We start from the raw sequence: 22,615 nt of genomic DNA on the forward strand, positions 1-22,615 counted from the left end.
AAGGAAGTGCTAATTTCACCTAAACATCTCCCTTTAGCCAGAAGTGGTTGGTAGAGCTGCCACTGAGGGTGCTTTAGCCCAAGAGATTGAAGGTATTACAGTTTTTCAGAGACATCTGTAATTGGCAGCAGTGCAGAGGCCTTCTATTTATGGCATAATTAAATGAATTTTTTTTAAAGCGCAAAAACCCCATTTCAGTGATGTTGCTAATATGTCCTTATATGTGAACCTGCACCAGGGAAGAGTTCTTCCTCTCTGGGGCAGAAAGTCAAGGAAAATCACCCACAGCCAGAAGAGCCTGGAGGAGAATTATCCACCAACTAGCAAACTCCCTATGAGAGCACAGAAATACTGCATCAGCCATGTGAAACTTCCCCACAAAGAGAGGTGCGCTGTTCCCTGAAGGTTACTTCTGCAGAAATGAAGTAGCTAGTGATAGTTGTATCAGAGCCTCTTGCGAGCAAACCCAGCAGGTTTCCTATGTGACAAACACCCAGGGAGGACCAAGTGTTCTGCCTGTCCCCAAAGGGACCATCAGATGTTTTCTCTAACCTCAGAAGAAGTGACTGAGGAACTGGTGACTCTGCAGAGCTTTGTATTTATTTCTGAAGGGTATCAGCAAGAGGAAGAGACAGTACAGGAGAGTTAACTAGTAGGGCTATGGGGATGGGATGAACAGATGGTATGGTGAAGAGCCATTTCCTTCCCATTTACATACTGACTGCATCAAATCAATCCCTGGGCTTTCATGACAATAAGATAAGGCTCTGCTGGGGAGGATTTTAGTGATCTGGCTATATCCTAGTTGTGGTTATCATTCTATTGGGTCCTGGCATTTAGTCTATTATTGGGGAAAAGGTCCTTTGTTTTTTTTCATTTGATTTTCCCTAACACCTATATCACGGCCATCACCTCTTTCCTAGATGTGGATCTCTGTAAAGCTCATCAGCACTGTTTTATGTTCCTATCCATGTATTAAGGCACTGACACAGGATGCTCCTTAGAGGCTGAGCCTGCTGTTTTTGCAGCCTTAGCTTATCTCATTGCTCCAGACCCAAACAAATTAGTTTGTAATCCTCAGTATTGTATACTTTGGCAAATCTGGCTTTAAAAGTGATCAGAAATGACCTCGCCATGTAGAATTGGAGTTAGTCCAGTTGATTTGTCCTCTCCCCCTGTCTGAGGCTAGTAAGAAAACCCTGCACCTGAACAAATAACAGGTTTTTGCAATCAATAATGTTGATGATTCTGTATTTCCCCATTTGTGACTATGTTGCACCCTGTTTACACGCTGTTTGTATCTTTTCTACCATTCCCTGTGCACACACAATTAACAAAACACCAGCTGGTACAGGATGAATGCTGCTGCAAGGATGCAGAGAGACACCAGACAGAAGTACAGATCTCTGGCTCTGTTACCTTTCCATCTCAGATGCTGCGTTCACTTCCCAGCAGTTCTTTTGACCCCTGAGACTTTGGCTAAAGCTTCTTCTCTGTTTTTCTCTGGTTTGATTGATTTTTTTTTTCTGGTGTCTGAAAATCCAGCTGAGTCTATGCCTCCAACATGAGACACCAGTTCTTCAGTCACCTTCTCCCATGAAAGTCTTGTCCAGGCACTTCTAGGAGGTTGACTCTCCTTGCTGGGGTCCAGCACCCATCTTAGATGCTAGGGGATGCCTACAGATGTGCAGCTGTGCCAGATGTTCCACCAATGGGGCAGGGCTGATCCATAGAGCAAGAGCATCTGCCCACAAGAAGGCTAGTTAGGTTGAAGAAGGCTCTTGGGGATTTTGCAAGGTCAATCTCTGTCCAAGCAGAGTCCTTACCTACCCTACTACAGATATCTGACACATGGGGCTGAATTTGAGCACAACTGGTCTGGGAGAAGCTCTTCATGGGATATGATCCTGATGGACCACAGGGCAAATAATGCTTTGGTTCAAACTTTCTGATAAATGCTTTAAGGTATAGCTGATGGTTCATGCAGATCAACCAGGCATCTGTTTGGTATATTAATGCATGGCTGTGTTGTGCTTGTAAATTATTATTCATGTACTTCTGTAGAACATCTTGAGGGTATTGGCTAAGTCCTTTAACAAATGGAAACAAGGACAATTAATAACACACTAAAAACATGCACAATTTGGCTCATCTATTTACATTTCTACTTTGGCAGGAGGGCTAATACAGCCTCAGAGAAGGATGGGTGTCATTCAAAATTGAGCTGCTCTAAACTACCAACAACTGTTCCATTTAAAAATGGATTTGCCTTAGACACACAATGGAGATGGAAATTCATTACAATGGCAGGCAGTCAAGGAAGGCAGAATCAGTGAAAACAGACACAAAAATTAAGTACCGAGATGCCCTGATAAAGTCATGGACACGGAGAAGGAAAACTGGATGTGTGTGCATTGAGGGGTGAGCGACGCACACAAGTGGAAAAGCAAAGCTAATCTTAATAAAAATGCTACATTCAGCTAACTGGTAGAAATATCCTGCTTAGAAATGGCTGTTCTTTGCTGCTGTCATCTGCTGGTTGCTTAGGTCTCCATTTTCACATCTTTAAGGGAGTGCAAAGTGTTTTGGGCTCTCAGGAAAAGCCAAAACCTGTTCCTGCAGTAACGGGAGTGCTGTCCGTAATAAAAAACAGATGCCAATGGACTGCTTCCAGAAGGGATATGTACTTATGGGGCACGGAGATATAAGTCTGGAAGTACAGGGACTGATGGAAATATTTAGATAGGAAGCACCATACAAGATCTTTTTGAAAGCTGAAGGCAGATTTCTGGTGTAGTAATAATCTGCAATTCATCAAAAAGTCTGAGGGGAGGTCCCAAGGTTCAAAAGATCACTGACAGTTTAATTAATGGAGTTCAGAAAATCAGAGACTTTTGTAACTGCTTACATTATGCTCCTTTTTCAACAATAACCTATATCTGAAAACTATATTATGCTTTTGTTATCTTTAGGAAAGGAAACAGATTAAGACTAAGGGCTGTGAAAATGGAGAAGTAAAAATATGAGGAAAAAACATGCATTAATAACATATATTACTTCCTAAAAACACAGAAGATTTTTGCCTTTCAGCAAGTTGCTCAAAAGTGCAATAATAGGGGATTCACATTATTTCAGGTGCTTCCTGGAATCCCTCTGTCCCTCCCAACAGCTATGCCCACCTCTGGCATATATGGAAATCAGCTACTCTCTAAACTGCTCGTCCAGACTTCTTTCGCACAGGACCTAAACTGCAGCAGCTTGCTAATCGCAGCAACTGACTGACAATTAAAAAAGGCACAGTCAATCAGCCATCACTAAGTTGGAAGTGACAGGCTGGGTTTTATTTTTAACTAAAACTAGTGGGATTCATGCAAGCTTTCCCACAAAGTTTCTCTTGCACTTCGTATACAATTTAATACTTTCCTACATGCACTATTTCTTTGCTGTAGAAGGCAAAAATAGCATTCAAAGCAAGGTAAATCTAGGATTTGCACGGCCGTGACGATTATCACATGCTGAAGCAGCACATTTGGGTGAAGTGTGTCCTGCAAAACAATAAATGGATGAATTTATAATTACACAGAAAACAAAGAACTTACGCAGGGAGTTTTATTTAGCATTTTACAGGCTTATAGTATGTAACTGCTGAGAAGCCTTTATGTGCAAACCAAGGCAAAACCCTGTCTGAAGAGGGGGAGGCAAGAATAAAATCAGTGCACTCTCCCATGCAAAACAGCTGTGAACCTGGTACTGATCATTTCTAGATTGGATGAAACGGATCCCATTTTGGGCAGAGCCAGAAAACTCGCACTTGGATCAATGCTAAAGCTCTGTCTGCTCCTTGAGAAGCTTCTGGGAATCCATTTCTATGATCCCAATGAGCAGGCAGAAGTTCTCTTTCCCCAGACACAGTTTTGGATGCATCGCAACTGGCATTCCCAGTTTTGTAGAAGTAAGGTTTGAGGAGTGAAAAGTCTGGTGTAGAAAATCATTTTTATACCTGCAAGTCATACTGTGTTGAGTTACTAAAATGTCTGCTGCTCAGCTCCAGGATGCAAGGACAGAAGCAACCAAAGCACTTGGAATTAATCATCTCAGTTTTGTAACATTTCCCCCTCTTTTTTTTGGTTCTCATGTTGGAAAAGTTGTAGATCTATCTGATAATTAGGCTCAGCAGCTCATGCAAAAAGACATTCACTGCTCTGGGCTAACTGTTTGGAGAGGGGTGAGATAACACAACAGACCTCTTTCTCCACTTTCTGTGCAAATCTTACCTGCTCAGACACCGGTGGCCTCAGCACTAGGCACAGTTCTATATAATGGAGGTGGCCCAAAAGCAGGGAACTGGCAGCTCCCAGGGACACTGAAGGCATCACAGAATAAATTGGCTACACTCAGCAGTAACACATGCATTTGTAACACTCCCATGACATATTAGGCACCATAGGAGTCACATAAAACTAGCAGGGGGAGATTGGCTTTGTTAGGATGCCTGCCCAAAGAAGAGCTACCGTAGAGCTAAGCCTGGCAAAGCCACAGCCCACAGGAGAAGCTCAGGGACAGGGATGGTGATCTGCTGCTGGCTGAGTTGCCAGGGCCGATGCTCATCACAACATAAAAACACAGGAGGAGCTGATGATAAAAACCTTCTTAACTGGCAATCAAAAATTAAAGGGCAATTTTGCTTCCCATTGCAACACGGACATTGCCTCCCCTTCCCTAGCAGCTGGAAGAGATTAAAAGCATCAGTTTTAATCAATGAGGGGAGGTGAACACAAAATATTTATCTTTTAATATTTATGAGATTAAAAATAGTAAACCTTTGATTTATTTTTTTATCATCATTCAAGTCCAGTGCAAGCAACACTGCTCTGAATCAATATTAGCAGACAGCCTGCAGAAAGCTTTCTGAGCCAACTAAGGAGAGTCTCTTAATTATGAGAGCTTTCTAAACAAGAAAATTGTATTAATTCACAAAAAGCACAATAGCAAATTGTCATCAATCTGGATCTTCACTTTAACATAGCCAGTTTACACTTCTGTTTTCCTATGGATGCTGCCCATCCCTGACTTTTCATATTTAATGATCTTTCCACACACTAATAAATGACTCAGTTTGCATTGCCTGCCTGAAGAAGAGGCACTGATACCTTTCGCTGGGATAAATCAGTAGAGTGCATTTCATAACAGCTGCTGCGTCCCTGCATGCAGAAAGCAGCACATCAGCACACGTGATTATTTTTTTCAGCCATACCCTACTGTTCAAAGATCCTTGAACGAAAAGTATGCTAAATTGCCTTGCATTTCTCAACAAAAGCCTACACTAAAATAATAGCCCGACAAACAAGATCAAATGTCTTTTTGATTTAGATTTAGAAAGAGAAGCTACATGTCCAGGAAAAAAAAATATGTCTACCTCTGTAATGTCAAAGGATTACCAGAATTGGGCTGAGTCCTACTTTTAACAGAGTTCATGGTGCTTTGCCCCTCACTGCCTCACAGACGCAGGGTCAGGACCTCTGAGGAAGGTATTTAATTTAGAGATTATATTCAGAATAGAACAGGGGCCTGCTGGTATCCTGTGGGATTAATGTGTCTCTGAAAGACTATTAAAGATGATGGTGCGCTGGCTAATCTCTGCATCTGCCTGCAGTCTAAAAGCAAAATGTATTAATCCAGATTGTGCCACAAGCCCATACTACCCCAGATCTCCCAAGGACCCTGAGGAGTACAGAGTGCCTTGTTTTTCAGGTAAGTACTTAAACACTCACTAAGATACTCAAGTCCTAGAGGTGGTAAGGAGAGGAGAGATTTCAGGTTTATCACCCACTTCTGCACCTGTCCACAAACATGGAGAAAACCACTGTCCTCCCTCTGTGCCTCCAGAGAGGGGCTCAGAGGTGTGACTGCTCCCACACCCCCGATTTCCCACAGTCCGTGTGACCTGAAGGGTGTCCAGAAGAGATCACCATAAGGGAGATGATGAAGTGGGGAAAAGGAGAGGGGAGGGAGTGAGGCACACAGAAAAGCGTCAGGTTCACAGCTACCAAAAAAAAAAAAAAAAAGAGTGAGAAAGCAAACCTATCGACAGCTTTTACAGCTATCGCTCTGCTCAGACAGCTGTCCCATGCCGTCTGGCAGAGAGGCACAGAGGGGTGAAGGTAACGCTGCTGAAGCTTTCTCTCTGAATTTTTATGCTGCTCTTCTACCTAGCAAAGTCATGAATGGTCCTCCACGGACTAACTTCCTTGCTTTGACTGTCTCAAACTCAAATCCCCATGCCCCCAAAGGGGAGAAAAGACACAAGGAATTGCTCAAGGGAGCAGGAGAGGGGAGGAAAGACCTGCAGAAAAACTCCAGCCTCAGATCTGTAACCCTCATGCAGAAGGAATCATGTGGGCCCCTTGATGATTGAAGGTGTAGCACGGACTGTGCTGGGCTGTCTGCAATCACACAGCCACAAATACATAGGGAATGGTTCCATTCTCCATACAGACAAATCCCTCAGATGGGTTTGGCCCAGAGTCATTAGCAGTTTATCAAGAAATTCCTGGGCACAGACCAGCCAGGGACCACAGTCAATCGCCAGGTGGGACGAGGCCACACTGTTTGAGTGTTTGAAGTGGGCTCTTCTGTTCCATACACATTCAATAGATAAGTCTAGACACCATCAGTGGTGGTATCAGGTCTAAATCCACGAAACAGTCCTTCAGAAAATACTGGAATGGAATATTAACATATCTGGAGATAGCTGTGAATGTAATGAAGCCAAACAACAAAGATTCTTCAAAAAATTGTCTTAAGTGGAAGGTTCTTCAAGCATAACGGAAGCTGCCGAGTCTGCTAAGATGTGAAGAAAACAAAACCATACTAATTTTAGAGGGTATAATTTATTTGCTCTGTAATCATGTTAAGCTGTCGTTACAGCTAAACTATAGCTATAAGACTTCATTTTCTGGGACAATATATTCACACAAAATAAGAGAAAAAAGCCCAGATAACTAAAGATCAGAGAGGGTCAGGAAAGGGCAGGAGTATCCTGAGACAGGGCAAAACAATCTTTCCTTTCTCACATGGAGACAGAGAAAGGAATTTGGTGAAATTAAAGGCAAGGCTAGTCTGTGAGAGGGAGCATGAAGTTCCCCCTTTATGTCCAAATTGAGCTGACCTTATTGCTTAAATGAGTTACAGGTGAGGAGAGAGGAGGAAAAGTAAGAGGTGAGCTGCGAATCCTTTGCCATGTTTGCAAGAGAGTTGCCTGTTACTGCAGTAATGAATCAAGAGCTGTAAACACCCAAACACAATGTGACTAACATCACTCTGTGCTTTGGCCCCGGGAAGTAATAGGAGGTGTCACCATGCCTGGCAGGAGAGCCCCTCTGCATCCCCTTGTCTTGGCTAGGGGCAGCAAGCAGCAGGACATATTATTGAGTCCCTGAAAAGATACAGACAGGGAATGGAAACATGCCATCCATGTTGCCGTCAAGAAGTAGATCAAAGTGATTTTCAAGAGTCTTGAGCAAGCCATGGAGTTACAAACAAACTTTAAGTCACGCCAAAAGCCTGCTGGTCATACAAGCCATAATAGAAATTGATCTGTTGGATCCACCCTTCCAGAGGCTTGATCCTGCGCTCCCTGAGACCCTGGCCACTGCCTCAAACCAACAGAGGAATAAACTGTACACACAAAAGCAAAGTACCAGGGGTAAGAGATGGATGAAGACCAAGTACCAGCCTGGAGGTGGGCACATTCCCTATCACAGAATGGGAGTCCAGGACCCCACTGAAGCCCCCACCAGCTGATCTACATTATTAGTCACAGCAGCTCCCTATGCAGCACATTTTTGTCCCCTGCTTCCCTTCATTAATAACGATGGAAAAAGCTCGTTTTTCCCAGATAGGTTTTGCCATCATCACTGTCCCACGTGGCAAAAGCTCCCAATAATAGACTGAAAAATGTGAAAATAGATGATGGACCTGCCAGCACAGACGGACCACTGGGCAGAGGAGGTGCTCAGCATGCCTAACTTCACAGTTACCCTGCAGCTTTCTGTTTGCCAGAATTACCCACGGATGATACTCTGATCCCTTCCTATGTGAGCAAGTCACTCCCCACAACTCAGGCCTGAGTGTGAGCACCAGCTGGCAAAGTGCAAACAGCTCTGAATTAAGATGCTGTAATTGTAAACGGCTTTCAGAGCTCAAAACCTGTGAAAGTCCTCAGGTTCACCAGAACATGTGCAACCTTCAGGAGCAAGGGACAATATGCAGAGCAATGATTTCTGTCTCTGACACTGCTTCTGCATCAGGACACTTGCTAATATAGGACGCCATCTGGAGAGCCTTAAAATCAAAAAAGAAGAGGGATCCTGAATGAACCTTGGTGCAACCTTCACTTTTAGGAGACACGAACACAGAATTCAAATTAAAATAAAGCTTTTCTAAAAACTATGTGACACGGAAACGATGAGTGATTCAGTCAAGAAACAACATGCAATTCACTAAAACCTCAATCAAAAACAGAGGTAAAATTTAAAAATAAATTATTCTAATCTGAAACAGAAAGACAGGACGTGCGTTAAAACAGTCTGATGGCCTCATGGGCTGAAAAGCCTCAGAGATTCACAGTGTGCTGGGGGAACTAGATAACACCAGTCACTCACAGTGTTGTCCCTGGCTTTAAAAGCATCATGGGGAAAAGAACTGAGCCTCTCTGGACGGCATTTTAGTGCCTTAAAGTCACTCTTCTCTCCTTGCATCTCCTTGGCTCACTCTCCAGCACACCTTCCAAAGGCAAACGCACTAGAGCTCCTATACAGACAATTGTTCTCTTCCCTGGCTGCTCCTGACTCAATTCTTTAACACAACCCATTTTGCTCATGGTAGAAAACAGTAGTATGGGACCGTACATATTAAAAGTTGGTGGAGGGAAATCTTTGCATTACTGAAGCACAGGAGAATTTTAGCCATGATTTCAGGAAGGCCCAAATTTCAGTTTGATTTTTTCCTGCCCTTGCACAGCCTGCGCTGGTCTGGCAGTTAGCAGGAAGTGGCGCATTAGCTGGTGCAAACTGAAGCAACGATGAGAAAAGGGGAAAAAAAACCCTTTAAAAATATTTCAGCTGAACTCTTGTTTTCTGTGGGAACACATCTGGTAACTTAATGTAGGCCTGCCTTCCTGAATTTTGACCAACAATAAAATGTACATTTAGTTATACTGGTCTGAGCCTCCAAGAGGTCTGTCTTGGCTCCTGTCCTCAGGCCCAGCTCCATGGCTCAGGCTCGCAGAGAGGCCCTGCTCCAGCTGTGTGAAACCTTGAAAGGCACTTAATGAATTACACATTATTAATATTCTCTTCCAACATCAGAAGGCAGTAATTAACTCTTTGAAGAATCATCCTAAATACTGCTTTATAACTTTCAGTCTTCAGAGGCAACTATGTAATCTCATTGTGATTTTAAAGAATATCTTTCTAGATTAATTATTTTTCCCAGTTTGGAAAAAAAGCTCCGAGTCCTGGTTCTGCCTGGGAGTGTGCATTAGTGATGTTAGATGTGCCATAAAGATTTCAGAGCACGAAACACAGTATGCTGCAATACCTTGCAATTACAGATTAGAAGTCACCTCACCACCCAGGGCAGGAGAGATGACTGCAGGTCGAAAAGCTAGCAGGCATGATTACTTTATGGGCTCTCAAATGCAGCACGAAGGCTGAGCTACCTAACACACACACAAAAAAAACCAAAACAAAACCCAAAACACAAAAATCCAGAGTTGATAATAGCACACTGAGCAGATGCCTTAAGTAGGTCACTCAACATACCAGGCCTCTAAATGTTATTTGGGAGTGAGAAAACAACTTCAGCGTGACTTTCTCTTCCCTGTCATGTGGAACTAACCTTTCGTGCTCAGTACTATTATTAATTTATTAGCCTTTTGAACGTCTAAATTGTTTTGCAGTCTACGGCTACATTTAAGTGCTTGTTGAGGGACAATGCAGCACAAACACGTGTGAGTGTGTGTGGACCCAAGTACATGCAGGAGTATTTCAAAGAGCAGACCTGAAGAAAGAACAATTCTGTCTATATATTTTTGACAGCAAGAAGAGTGATTTTCTTGAGCACAGAACTGCAAGGAGCGTATTTTTGTTATAATTAAATGTCAAACCTTACGAGTGATGACTATGTAGAAAAAGTGCTAAGTATATTTCTATTGAAATCAATTAATGGAGACAATGATTTTTTTTCCATTTAGATTACATGACTCCAGCACAAACTGCTGCAATACAGTGCAGCTCTGTCAGCCCGATCTCATTACCTGAAAAACTGCATTCTGTTCACCTGATGAAACTGTCCTGGATGACACTGCTTTTTTTAAGAGATGAACTCACCATCAAACACTTCCGTGCCCAACAGGGAATCATGTATACTTTCAGCAGATAGGAGGTTTGAAACAATCCCCTGAATTACTTTATGTAACAGGACTTAAATTGTGTCCCTGGTGCTGAAAGTAGCACGATGTATTTTGTGCCTGGGAACAATACACAGAATTTCTGCAAACTAGGCTCTGGCTCAGCACATCTTACGGTAATACTAGAAGAAAAACTCCTCCAAAAACACATTTTGAGTAAAATTGTATGAGACATCACAGGTGGAGTTCATCTGATGTACTCTAGGTATCCAAAAGTTAGTGATGATGGACTCTCTCAAAAGCCAACAGAAAGGGGATGGTTTTCCTACCCCAAATGGGGCCCCGAAGAGGGGCCAAATGGTTGTATTCTGGAGGAACCATTCCTCAAGGTCTATAAAGATGATCAGTGACTAGCTTGGAAATCATCATCCAACTTTCAGTGAAATTAACTCTACCCTGCATGTACCACATTGAAACAACCTTTCTTTGACTCTTTCACTCTCACATAATGCCCACATATATCCCCAAAAAACATTTCCTTTCCTCCTGCAAAACATAACATTTCTTTAGAAGTACCGCTCCTTCTTGCTTTGATTCACTGCCCCCATGGCAAAGTCCCTGTGCGTAACACCCAGCAGGTATATGTATTGGAAAACTGAGCTCCATGAGTGTTTCCCCCTGGGTGATTACCTATGCCAAGGCCCTGCAGGGGAACCAGTTTTCCTTAAAAAGGGTATGTGGGAGAGAACAAAATCCATGAAAACCCAACCAAGAGACTATTCCTGACATGCATCTCTGGACTAGAGAGTTGAACTCCAGCACATCGACCTGTCAGGAAAAGATCTGTACGTGTTTTTGCTGTACACAACCTTGTCATGGCTAATGGGGGAAGGGGAGTCCCAGGAAGGCAGCTGAAGTGACAGGTTCACAGTTTTAAGAAGGAAATAATACATTTTGGCAGAATGTACATGGCATTATTTTGTCCCATGAAATCACTGTCAGTAACGCCTGAGCAGACCTGTGATCACAGGACTGTAGCTGGTGGCATGTCACAGGTAGGTGAGATGGCAAGGAGGGGATGTTGAAGTCAAGGCTTGGAGGACATCTTATCAACAGAGAGGCGATCGCTAGAAACCCCAAACCAGTTTTCAAACCCCAAAGCCCTTCTTTGGGTCACAAGCAGAGTTAACAAGCTTCAAGTCAGGGGTAAGCTGACAAGCTGGAACCAAACCTGATTATAATTCAGCTCTTTCAGTCGCCAGCACAGACAGAGGGGAACCGTAATCCTATTGCATCTGCTTTTTTGCCAAGGGTATTTTGTGCCATACTTGGTATAGAAATGAGCACAAGGAATGCACTAAAAATTAAAACTCCTTTGAAAAAAGCATTTGTAAGATGCTCCAGTGGCTAGAGAGAAATTAGACTCAGAAAAGTAAATTCTAGTACTCCTGTTACTGTAGAGGCTGAAATTGTCTTGGGAAATACTGAGGTAGTATTGGTACATTATTAGGTGAGATGTTGTAGGTACAGCTGCAAAAAAAATGTTTCAGCAGCTAGAGTATCACAGTTTAATGCTCAATAATCTATAAATCATTGTTATGAGATTTCTTTATGCAAATGAAATTTATATAATGCTCATCAATCTTAAAAAACCATCATCAAGATTAAATTTTGCAGCCGCAATGTGAATTAAAGAATCCCTTAACCTGTTTTCAAGATACGTCCTTATAGCTAATTAATTTTTAGATGGAGTGTTCTTTGAAAGGACTAATGGACAGTGAGCATTGCTGATTGATTATAAAATGAGCAGAGGGTTTTAGAAGTGAGCTGTGAATGTGAAATCACTACCAAGCTTTATTAACCTTGCCATATTAAAATTCTAAGCTATGCAAGTGAGAAGTAGGTATTAATATAATACTTTTGCTGAGTACATTTTATTTATTTAATATCAATAAATTTCTCCTAGTTGGTTTATGCCATGCAGATCCATCAGACTGTTCTCCATCCTCTATCTTAGCAGGTGAGAGACGAAAGCTCACCTCAGAAATATAGAATCTAGATTCCATCAGACTGTAAAATATAACTTTATACATTATGCAATGAGAAAAAAAAAAAAAAGCCAAAACCCAGCAACTGTGAAGAAAAGGAAAAGAAATTCATATGTCACCCTGCTAGGACTGCTTCTCAGAGCTGCAAATCTACGGGAAACTTTTATTGAGCCATCATTAACGAACAGTGACGACATTTATTGAAAGGCCAGTTAATCTGCAATGACCTGAAAACATCAAGAGTAAGCTGGGGGTTGTAAACACTGCAAATAGTCTGCAAGATTGTGCAATCTCTTTGTAAGAGAAAGTGAAGAAGAGCGGTCGCCTTACCCGTTTTCTCAAATTGCAGGTGAGTGTGAGATTTCTTGAGAATGAGTTTGCAAAAGCAGTATAAAAGTCCAACACTTTGAGCAAGGCTTCTCGTTTAATAATATGTAAATCGCAGTATGTCAGAGCCCGTACATTGGCACATGCATGGGCTAGACTGGTTTCCTTCCAGAAGATATCACCAAACACATCACCTTTACCTGAAAAACAGTGGGAAAAAATTGTTAAAAGGTAAAACTTACGCAGTGTTCTTCAGCGCACAAATTATTTATTCACAAACTGTCTTATGCTTCCAAATATTCTCATTAAGCTCCCAGCTGTGAAACCTAGTGAGGGCAGAAGTTTTAAAAGTATCTGCGTAAGAGCCAGCTTCCAAGGCCCAAGGACCACATTTTAAAGGACATTTAAACATTTTCCTTCAGTGTGAGTGGCAACAGTCCTTCTGAAAACCCACCAAAATCCTCCCTGAGACTTTTAACCTCTGAATAACTGGCTCTAAACCTTTAATATATGGAAAAGTCTAGTTCAAAACCTAAACACATCCACTTAATTAGAGGCTTACACTTAAGTCTGTCTTTAAATGTTTGCTAAGTAAGACAGTATTTGACACCTTAAATATCTGCACATATAAATAACTTCAACCAGATGTGAAAATTACACACGATGGCTATTTCTGCATTGGTAGACAGTATAGCAGAACAGCTGATGCTGAGGACCTGGCATTCACCCTGCACGTTCTGAGGACTTAGGACTAGCTGTAGTCCAGTCCCACGGTCAGAAGATCTCTAGAGTGTGGAAGTGCATGAGATATGCTCCTCTGCATCTTCCAGTTTCTTTTCCTCTGTGAGGAATCCACACCCCCAGACAGCTGTGCTAGACACCGAAACAGGACGAGCGGCAAGGATCAGGACATCAGATTCAAAAATGACACTCCTGACCCAACCAAAACACCAGTATGGATGTAGACTGGAGAGACACTTTAAGGTTTGGACCCGATGGTTGCTCTGAGAAGATGGCAAAAGCAGAAAGCACCCTGAAGCATCCAAAAGCTGCCTTTCACTTCCCAGCTGCTCACCAGCCATAGGCTGGGCAAGGGCCATGGTGTGGGGTTTGCGGCTGATGCCTAAAATCCGGAACCAGAAACCATGGTACAAAGGCCATTTTTTGTTTCAAATACCAATGACATCCAAGCTCCTTCTTTTAGCAGTTATTAAAAAGAAACTAAAATACATCAGTCAGTGGTGGTATCGCTATTGATTTCAGGTACCTCAAGCAGCACCTTGGTGAAGGTTAATGATTTTGGGATAGAAAAGGAAACATATTTTAATACTTCCACCTTTAAGAACTCACAACATTTCACTCAACTCTATTTTGAGAACACAGACCAGAGTAATAATGTATCCAATCTTATCACTTTTGGGGGTCAGAGGTTCTATTTCTCTATTTCTATCTCTGCTTTAGGTATTGTACCTAGTAAAACATATCCAATATTTCTCTGGTAGAGTAAAATAAAATGTGAAAGTGCTTACCTTCATTTCCTTCTTTTTACTTTCTAACAAAAGTCCATATAGCAAAATCATATTTTAGAAAGGTTATAACTACATCCTCACTGAACTGCTTTTAAATAATTCTACATATTATGTAATCAAAATGAACTACAATACATAATACAGATGGTATAATTTATAAAACAGGTTGCTTTAAAACTATTTCCTTATCGCACAGTATTTCCTAGTAACATATAATTTCTCTAATGTACTGTTTAGAAATTACCCTTTGCAGTTAATTGTCCTTGTCTATACCCACAGTTCAAAACCTGGTTCACAGACATACTAAGCACAGTTACATAATTTATAGAAAACAGACCTTTTCTGAAATGCACAAAATTGCTTAATGGATTTGCTCTCTGAGGTGGACACAAGGCAGAATTGAGTCCTGTTTCATCAGCTGCAGAGCGCAGTTAAAAAGACAGAATTCAATAACAGGGACTATTACAATTTTCCCACAGAAATGTGAGCAGAATAATTGTTTTCTTTCTAAATTTAAGGTAATACACAGCTAATTCAAGCCAACAGCTTGAAAGCAGTGGATGTTCACTCCAAATCTCTGCATGATGTTGTGTTACAGAATGTGTACCCAAACCACGGATAAATGAAATCACCATTCATAAACTTCAAAAGAACTTCTCATGGTCTTCAGTTCAGTGAGGCAGTGAGCTGCACTGGGTTCCTCAGAAAGGCTGGGATATGATGAACTGAACCTATTCACTCCTCCATGAGCCACCAGTCACTGGATTTGAACATTGAAGCTACAAGCTCCTCTTACATTGTGGTTTATTCTCTTCAGAAAGTGTAAAATCTTGGAAGCATTTAAGGGTTCTTGAATTTGACGTTTCCCCCACACACTTATGGTTCTCATTAGCCTGTTACAAATGCAGGATGGAATGGAAACAAAACCAACTAGATTCTCCAAAACAACCTGTCTTTTCTCATAAATACAGAGATTGATGTACTACACTGCATTCCCATTAACTGTAGTTCACTGAGAGTGGTAATTATTTATTCAAGTTTAATTTTACACAGTGCAACTAAATTAAAAAAAAAAAAAAAAAGTTTCAGAGTTGTAACAGAAAATTTAACTGGTTGAAACAGCTCCTTGGAGGCATATATATATATTGTACACATGTATGACATGTGCACTTCTCCAGGGAGAGCCTGGGGCTGGGCTGGGCACACAGGGGCACTTGAGGCTGATGCAGACTTTTCAAAGCCTCCCCCTAGATATTTGTTGATGTCTCAGAATGTTAAGTCCAAAATCTGCACTGCTCTGAACCCTGAGCACTCAGAGGAGGGCAACAAAGTTGGTGAAGGGTATGAAGCACAAGTCTGATGAGGAGTGGCTGTTTAGCCTGGAGAACAGGAGGCTGAGGGGAGACCTGATCGCTGTCTACAACTACCTGAAAGGAGGTTGTAGCATGGAAGGTGTTGGTCTCTTTTCCCAAGTGTCAAGTGATAGGACGAGAGAAAATGGCCTCAAGTTGCTCCAGAGAAGGTTCAGATTGGATATTAGGAAAAAATTCTTCACAGACAGAGTTGTCAGGCACTGGAACAGGCTGGCCAGGGCAGTGGTGGAGTCACCATCCCTGGAGGGGTTTAAGAGACATGTAGATGATGTTCTCAGGGACATGGTTTAGTGTCAGAGTTAACAGTTGGACTCAGTGATCTTGAGGGTCTCTTCCAACCAAAATGATTCCTCCTGAATGCAGGTGAAGCTCTTGGAAGTCCTCCCACCCCTGTTCTCACAGTGCCTGAGGCACTGGTGAAAAAAAACCCTGCTGTACAATTAGAGTGGGAATTGCTTGCATACATTTTGCACTTGGTATGAAGAAAGGGGAAAGGGAGCATCAGGATTTGGATCCTGCTGGATTAAAGCTGGAAGGAACCTGGGTGTAAGGATCTGGGAACTGAAAGAACCACAGAAACCAAGGAGCCATGTGCAGGGTGTTGGTGACAAGCATCATTTTTGCTAAAATAGCTACATTAGTATCATCCTAAACATGGACAAAAATTTGCCAGTATATTATGTCCATATCCCTGCACATAAAACATACATACATATTCATGCATGTTTGTATGTATATTTAGAGACAAGCATATGGTATGTAACTATATAATACATTACAATATTTCTGTACACTACTCTATCTTTTATATTACGGTAACTGTCCCATACAGAAGTGAGGGAGCAGATGTTCTTCACAGGCTTGCACCATGGACTGATTTGCCAATTTGAGAGACAACAGCTTACACCCGGACCTTTCAGGCAGAAAAAGTCTTCAGGCCTTAAGAAACTCCCCCAGTTTGCAAAGGGAATGAAAAAGTCCTTGGACTCAGAAAGACTCTCATTAAACAGCATCTCAGAACCCATATATACCTATGTAAAGGCAAAATTCAACCTTCTCCAGATGGGGACAGAAACTGAGCTAAAAAATATCTGAGTAGACATGAAACTTGATGGGGATTTTAGGAGAAAGCTTGGACAGGCAGTGAAAGAATTTGTTCTTGGTGAAAAACAGCACTGAAGAAAAACAGATAAAAGGGACCAAGATTTAACGTAATAAGGTGCTTTTCTGTGTTCTGCAGTCTTAGCTAACAGGCCAGCTACCCTTCCACCCATTATAAAACATGTCCAAAATCCCATCAGTCACACTAGCAAAAGGCAGATGTGATGAATAATGTAGGCTTTCCATCATGAAGCACTCAATTCTCCTGTTCCTTACAAAAAGCAAAGGTTGATTTTGTTGCAGAATCAGTAAAAGAGAATCATGCAGAGAAAATGTTCATCTTATCAGCTCAGGTACCAAAAGCCATGAACTGATAGTAGAATGCACAGAGGTGGAGGTCCGTGACCAAATATCAAATCCTTGCAGTCATAATAACATATACTTGTATATATAGTCACACAAATACATCTGCCTGTATCTATACATCTGCAGTGAAAACTCTGGCTTCAGAGTATCTCAAACTGATGCAGAAATTCAATGAGCAAGGAGGGAATCAGCTCCTGTTACCCAGAGCAACACACGGTTCTTTGATGGTTCAGCTAGTATGTAAGCTCTGCAGCTCCTTGCCATGGGACATCGGGGGTGGTTGCATAGCTTTACAAAATTATGGGATGTATTAATGGAATAAAATTCATCCAAGGCTACTAAACACAAAAGATTTCCCTCTGGGTGAGGAAGACCTTGAAACACTATTTAATGGTGGGTTGGGGAATATTCTGGGGAGGTATCATTGTTTGCTTCTTTATCTTCTTACTTTATCCTGCACATCTGCTACTGGACATTTTTGGAGACAGGCTACTGGGCTGGCTGGATTTCTGGACTTAGCTGATAGAGCTGTTTATATCTGAAGAGGGGATCTGGAGAAGATGAGAATGACGTAGTGGTGCAAATTCATCATTTGTTTCCTGCCAGCTGGAACATCATTGCTTCCCATATACACAGCCTATGATGTGTAAAGATGTCTACAAGACTGTGAGCAAGGGCTTCTTGCCTCTGTCAATGTTTTAGCCAAAACCTCAGCCTTTCCCAGGGCATCCAGAAGGGCCAGAACTCCCTTGAAAATCAGATCAGAGCTGACCAGTCAGAAACCCAGCTCTACAGGACAGCACATTAACATGTGAAAGGGAAGAACGATTGGACAAAACAGCATTTCTAGCATTTCAAAGATTGTCAAAATAGCCAGCAAAGAAATAATAACAAGAGACTGTAACTGAGATCCAAGTCTATGCTGGCAAAGGTACTTTGCATTATTTAACACAGTGCAACCTTCCTCATCTATACCTAAAAATGCAACATTTAGGACTGCTGCAAGAGTAAAAGTTCTATATGGATATTCTCCTGTTAGGGAAGGGTTTATCCTCCCCAACTGTCTCACTTTTAGTGCAAGTCTCCTAGTACTTCTTATTTTTCTAGAAGCCGTAGCTCCTGGAGACAGGATATCTCCATTTTGATTTTATACAGAAGTAAGTTTCTGTGTGTCCTGACCAAAGAAATAAACTTGAAAGCATGACCATTCCCACCACCTTCAATACCCATAAGGCAAATCAGATTGCCTCAAACTGTTAGGCTGATATAAAATAAATATATCACATGTTTTTTAAATAAGTTTCCTTTTCTTGCACTGCCTTGCCCCTGACATTTTAGTTCCTGGGTTTGGTAGTGAAGCATGCAGGTCTAATTCAAAAACATTTCAGTTCAGTGAAAGGAATCTTTCTGACATTGGAAGCTGCAGATCACTTCTATAACACACCAGCTGGCACTAAATTAAGATTGATGCTTCTTATTGCAGTTAACTATCACACAGATAGAGGCAAAAATATTTTAAATTTATAAAATAATGTGAAGAATTGAACATTCCCTTCAACTCTATCAATAAGAGGTAATAACACTTTCGAACAAGCGTCAGTAGGACTAAATCTTACATGGTACTACATATGCCAGCCCAGACCTGCAAGATATGACTTATTCTAAGGCAGGTATTTAAGAAGAATTGCAGGGTGCAGAGCTGCACATTGCATTTGTTCTCGGATCACTAATCCTTCAAGTATTTTGCAACATACTTTGGAGATTCAGTACTTAAAAAACAGCCTGCATCACCTTAATTATTACAGTCTACTAGCTGAAAAAAAAACCCCTACCTTTCCTTTATGAATCGTTTTCCTCTTAGTTAATTTAGATCTTTTAACTCATTGGAAGAAAAGAGACTTTTCCTATAGATGAAATAGGACACAAGCTGTTTAGTAAACTGCTACCAGGTGCAACTCTCACAATTAGTCTGCCTTGGTTTACTTCACAGGGAAAACAACAACAAAAAGTTCAGTATAAAATATCAAGAGCTGATTTGACATATGGGCAAATTCTGTCACCTTCATTCCACTTGAGAAGTAACACAAGCTGCAACTAAGCTAATTAAAATCACAGAATTAGCTACTAATGCTATGAAATGTAGTTGCAGTGACAGTTTTTATGTCATACAGTCACACAGTCAGTCTTGTCCTGCACAAAGCACATGCCCACCTGTATCACAAAGGAAATTCAAAGTGATGACCCATGGATTCCAAACATCAAATTACTAATGCCCATGGATGAGAGCTATGGAGTGCCTGGGTCTTCTGCTCACCTGAATAGGAGCTGTTACTTGCTCAGCCTCTAAAGAACTCTCCCCTGTGTGATCTGGTAGGAAAATTAACTTCTTGATCTCCAAACACATGCAAAATTAAGAGCAGAAAAAGACTCATCCCCATTTTCAGCTATCATACCAAATTCAAGAAGAATGCCACTTGCACACTTGGTTCCCTTAATTAATCTGATACTGCATAATATTCCCTTCCCACACCAAATATTTGGAAATAATTCATGAAGCAGACCTTTAATAAGTGGAACTTTGTCTGGCCTAAAAACAATAAATCCAATAAACACCTGTTGCACTGGGACCATAGGCAGAACATGCTGAGAATTAACATGTAACACATAAAGGCAAATAACAACTTAATTGGATACATATGGGATCAGAACCCTTAGAATTACTGAAACATGAGCTACTAATCTATATTCATCTTGGCTTGACTATCAAAATTGAATTCATTCAGCAGCAGCCCCCACAAGGATATCACTGCTCAATATATTTTTATCACTATGCAGTTTGAGCAATATTTTTGATCAATTCCTACAATCAACATTTGAACATGGTGGGTCATTATTTCTCTGCTGGCGAAACGACTTCTTTAAACCTTGTTAATCAATCTGCCTGATTTAAGTTACTGTACAACTTACACAGTCAATTGTGCAAATAGCAGGAGCTAGAAAACAGCTTTCAGAGACACTTGGTTGGCTTCGCCACTCAAAAGAAAGTCTTCGCCAGGAGCAAATTCAGGTTAATTGCAACAGGGTGAGTTGTTAGGTGCCCTCTGCTAGCAGATGCCTCATTTTATTAGCCTGGGGGACTTCAAACCCTTGGTCCTTCCTGAGACTTCTCCGCTGATAACACCTCCCCATGCAGAACGGTGGCAGTTAAATTGTTTACTCCTGCTTGAGACTGTGGAAAATTATTGATGTGCCTTCTCAGGGTCACCTCGCATGCTAGGAAAGTTTTGATAATTAGAGACGAGACTGTTTGCCCTTCTCCATTATCTTGGCAACTGCAGATGAGTTATGTTAAAATGACTGGATCTTGTTTTCTCCAGAGAAGCAGCACCCCATCACACCAGCTCTGCATGGGGTGCGCTCTCAGCTACAGCACTAGTCAGTACCTGCAAAAGGTGAGAAACCGTCCTCAAGAAATGGAGATAACTAATGAGGAGAATGTAATGGGGCACCTGGGTATCTTCATTAATGAGCTGTATAAACTGCGGATCTGCAACTGTATTCATTCTCTTGCTGTACTGATTTCTGTAATGCTGATTACTGCAGCAGCTGGGCATTTAATTGGGCACAAATGAGAACAAAACCAAACTAGGGGAGAACAAAACGTCACAGTGCTGCAAGATGCCCTGCCAATCACCGGGTTTCACCTGCTTTCAAGCACAAGAAATGAAAAACTGGGGCCCTTGAGCTGGGAAAACCGCTGCTGAACAAAAAGCTGACTGTCTCCACAGTGGAGCCTGCGGAAAACATCTGGATGGGATGCCAAGGCTCCTGAGGACAGTTTCGGCAGGCAAGGAGCCTGGATGTGCCAGCTCACCAGGGATGCAAGGGAAGGGAATGTGATAAGGGGAGATGGAAAAGGGGAAAAAGGAGCAATATCACAGAGCAATTTGTGAGGGAGGATGGAGCCCTGCCCTTTGGACAAAAGCATGTATGTAAGAGGTGGAAGACACATGTTCTTAATCTGCCTTGGTGTTCCTACCTGATGCACTTTTCTAGGATATTCCACGTATAAGAATACATCAAAACTTCCATCTGTGGGTGAACATGGTTAAAAAAAATAAAGGACAACACACCTCTCTGTCTTTAAGCAAGGCAAATAACACTACCATATTAAATAACCATACACTACTACAATACTACAACAGTAACTGCAAAGTACTAGTTGCAAAGCAAACATAGGCAAGGAGCAGAGGCTGCCAGAGTGCATGTCCTGCTTCCATAGAGGGAATTAATGAGGACAAGTTTCCAAAGGACACTCATCCAACTTCCACCCTAGGTTACTGCTGGGGATGGGGAAGAGGGACAGACTGGTAGTACAACCCCATAAATTGACTTCCCCTAAGAAACCCAGTGTGACAGCAGATGCTTGGAGTATTCAAAGCAGGCTACAGAGGTTTTCATATTAGGCAGAGGCTTTTAAACCTGGTCTCCTGCTTATGCAGATTCACTTTCCTTGTGATCAAACTTCTCAAGACAGAGCAGTTGGATAAAAATTATGTTCTTCATCATCTGATCTACATACACTATTTCAGTTGCCACAGCTGCCACTATAAATGTCTTTTCAGCTACATCTGGGAGATAATTTCTTTCACCAGTGAATTTTTAGGATACAACACCTCATAATTACTCAGTTCACTATTCTGTTATACAATCTGCCAGAGCACAAAAAGCTTTTCAGTGTGCTCTATGACCAGAGGAAGCAGTTTATCTTAAGTTAAATTTACACATTCTGCTAAACCCTGTAGTACACAATGAATGTAGCTCTGAGTTATGGGATCGCTCATCAGCAGCCATGGCAGAACCAAAGGCACTTTTGGTAATTAAAAGTAATTCACTTCAACTAGATATGGTTAAAGGTCTCTTCAGCCAAATGGAGAATAACACAGATACTGGATTTACCATATCTATAAGGTAGAAACAAAAAGTTAGTACTGTCTTTCCAAACACACAATATTCATTATTACATGTAATAAAGTTTTGTATGTAATCCAATGAGTGATGGGTTCTAGCTCAGTAAATTACATATTCATTGTTTGTTTTCCTTCTAATACTCAGAAAACCATTTACTTGTTTACATGCTGCTACTTTCTCTTCAAGCTTTTCTTTTTTAAATAGCTGTAAGCAAACATACGTTATCATCCCTGAGATTTATAACAAAAATGAAATGGTCCAGTGAGCTGAAGTACAAGGAATATTTTACTATGGAAATTGTAGATTTAGGAGCTTTCACCATAATGACTTCACATCTGAATATAGCAACAGCTTCATCCTTATATTAAATCTCTTTTAAAAAACTTTAGTATATACCAGAATACAGAAAGGTACAGCAGGTATTTCAAGAGTATGGATGTGTATTTTCCTGAGTTAATGTTCTCCACAGAATCACAGAATGTCAGGGAT

The 22,615-nt window shown here is 41.4% G+C and overlaps 1 protein-coding gene across 2 annotated transcripts in view; it reads right to left on the reverse strand.

Annotated features, from left to right (window-relative positions):
• Positions 1–22,615, reverse strand: part of KCNH5 (potassium voltage-gated channel subfamily H member 5) — a 157,951-nt gene that overhangs the window by 17,057 nt on the left and 118,279 nt on the right. For both annotated transcript variants that reach the window (XM_065063249.1, XM_065063250.1), the window contains one exon: positions 12,790–12,986. In XM_065063249.1, coding sequence (XP_064919321.1) covers positions 12,790–12,986 — 197 coding nt within the window. The remainder of the gene's footprint in view (positions 1–12,789; positions 12,987–22,615) is intronic.

The sequence above is a fragment of the Columba livia genome, chromosome 5 (assembly GCF_036013475.1).
Source record: "Columba livia isolate bColLiv1 breed racing homer chromosome 5, bColLiv1.pat.W.v2, whole genome shotgun sequence".
In the NCBI taxonomy this organism is placed as follows: domain Eukaryota; kingdom Metazoa; phylum Chordata; class Aves; order Columbiformes; family Columbidae; genus Columba; species Columba livia.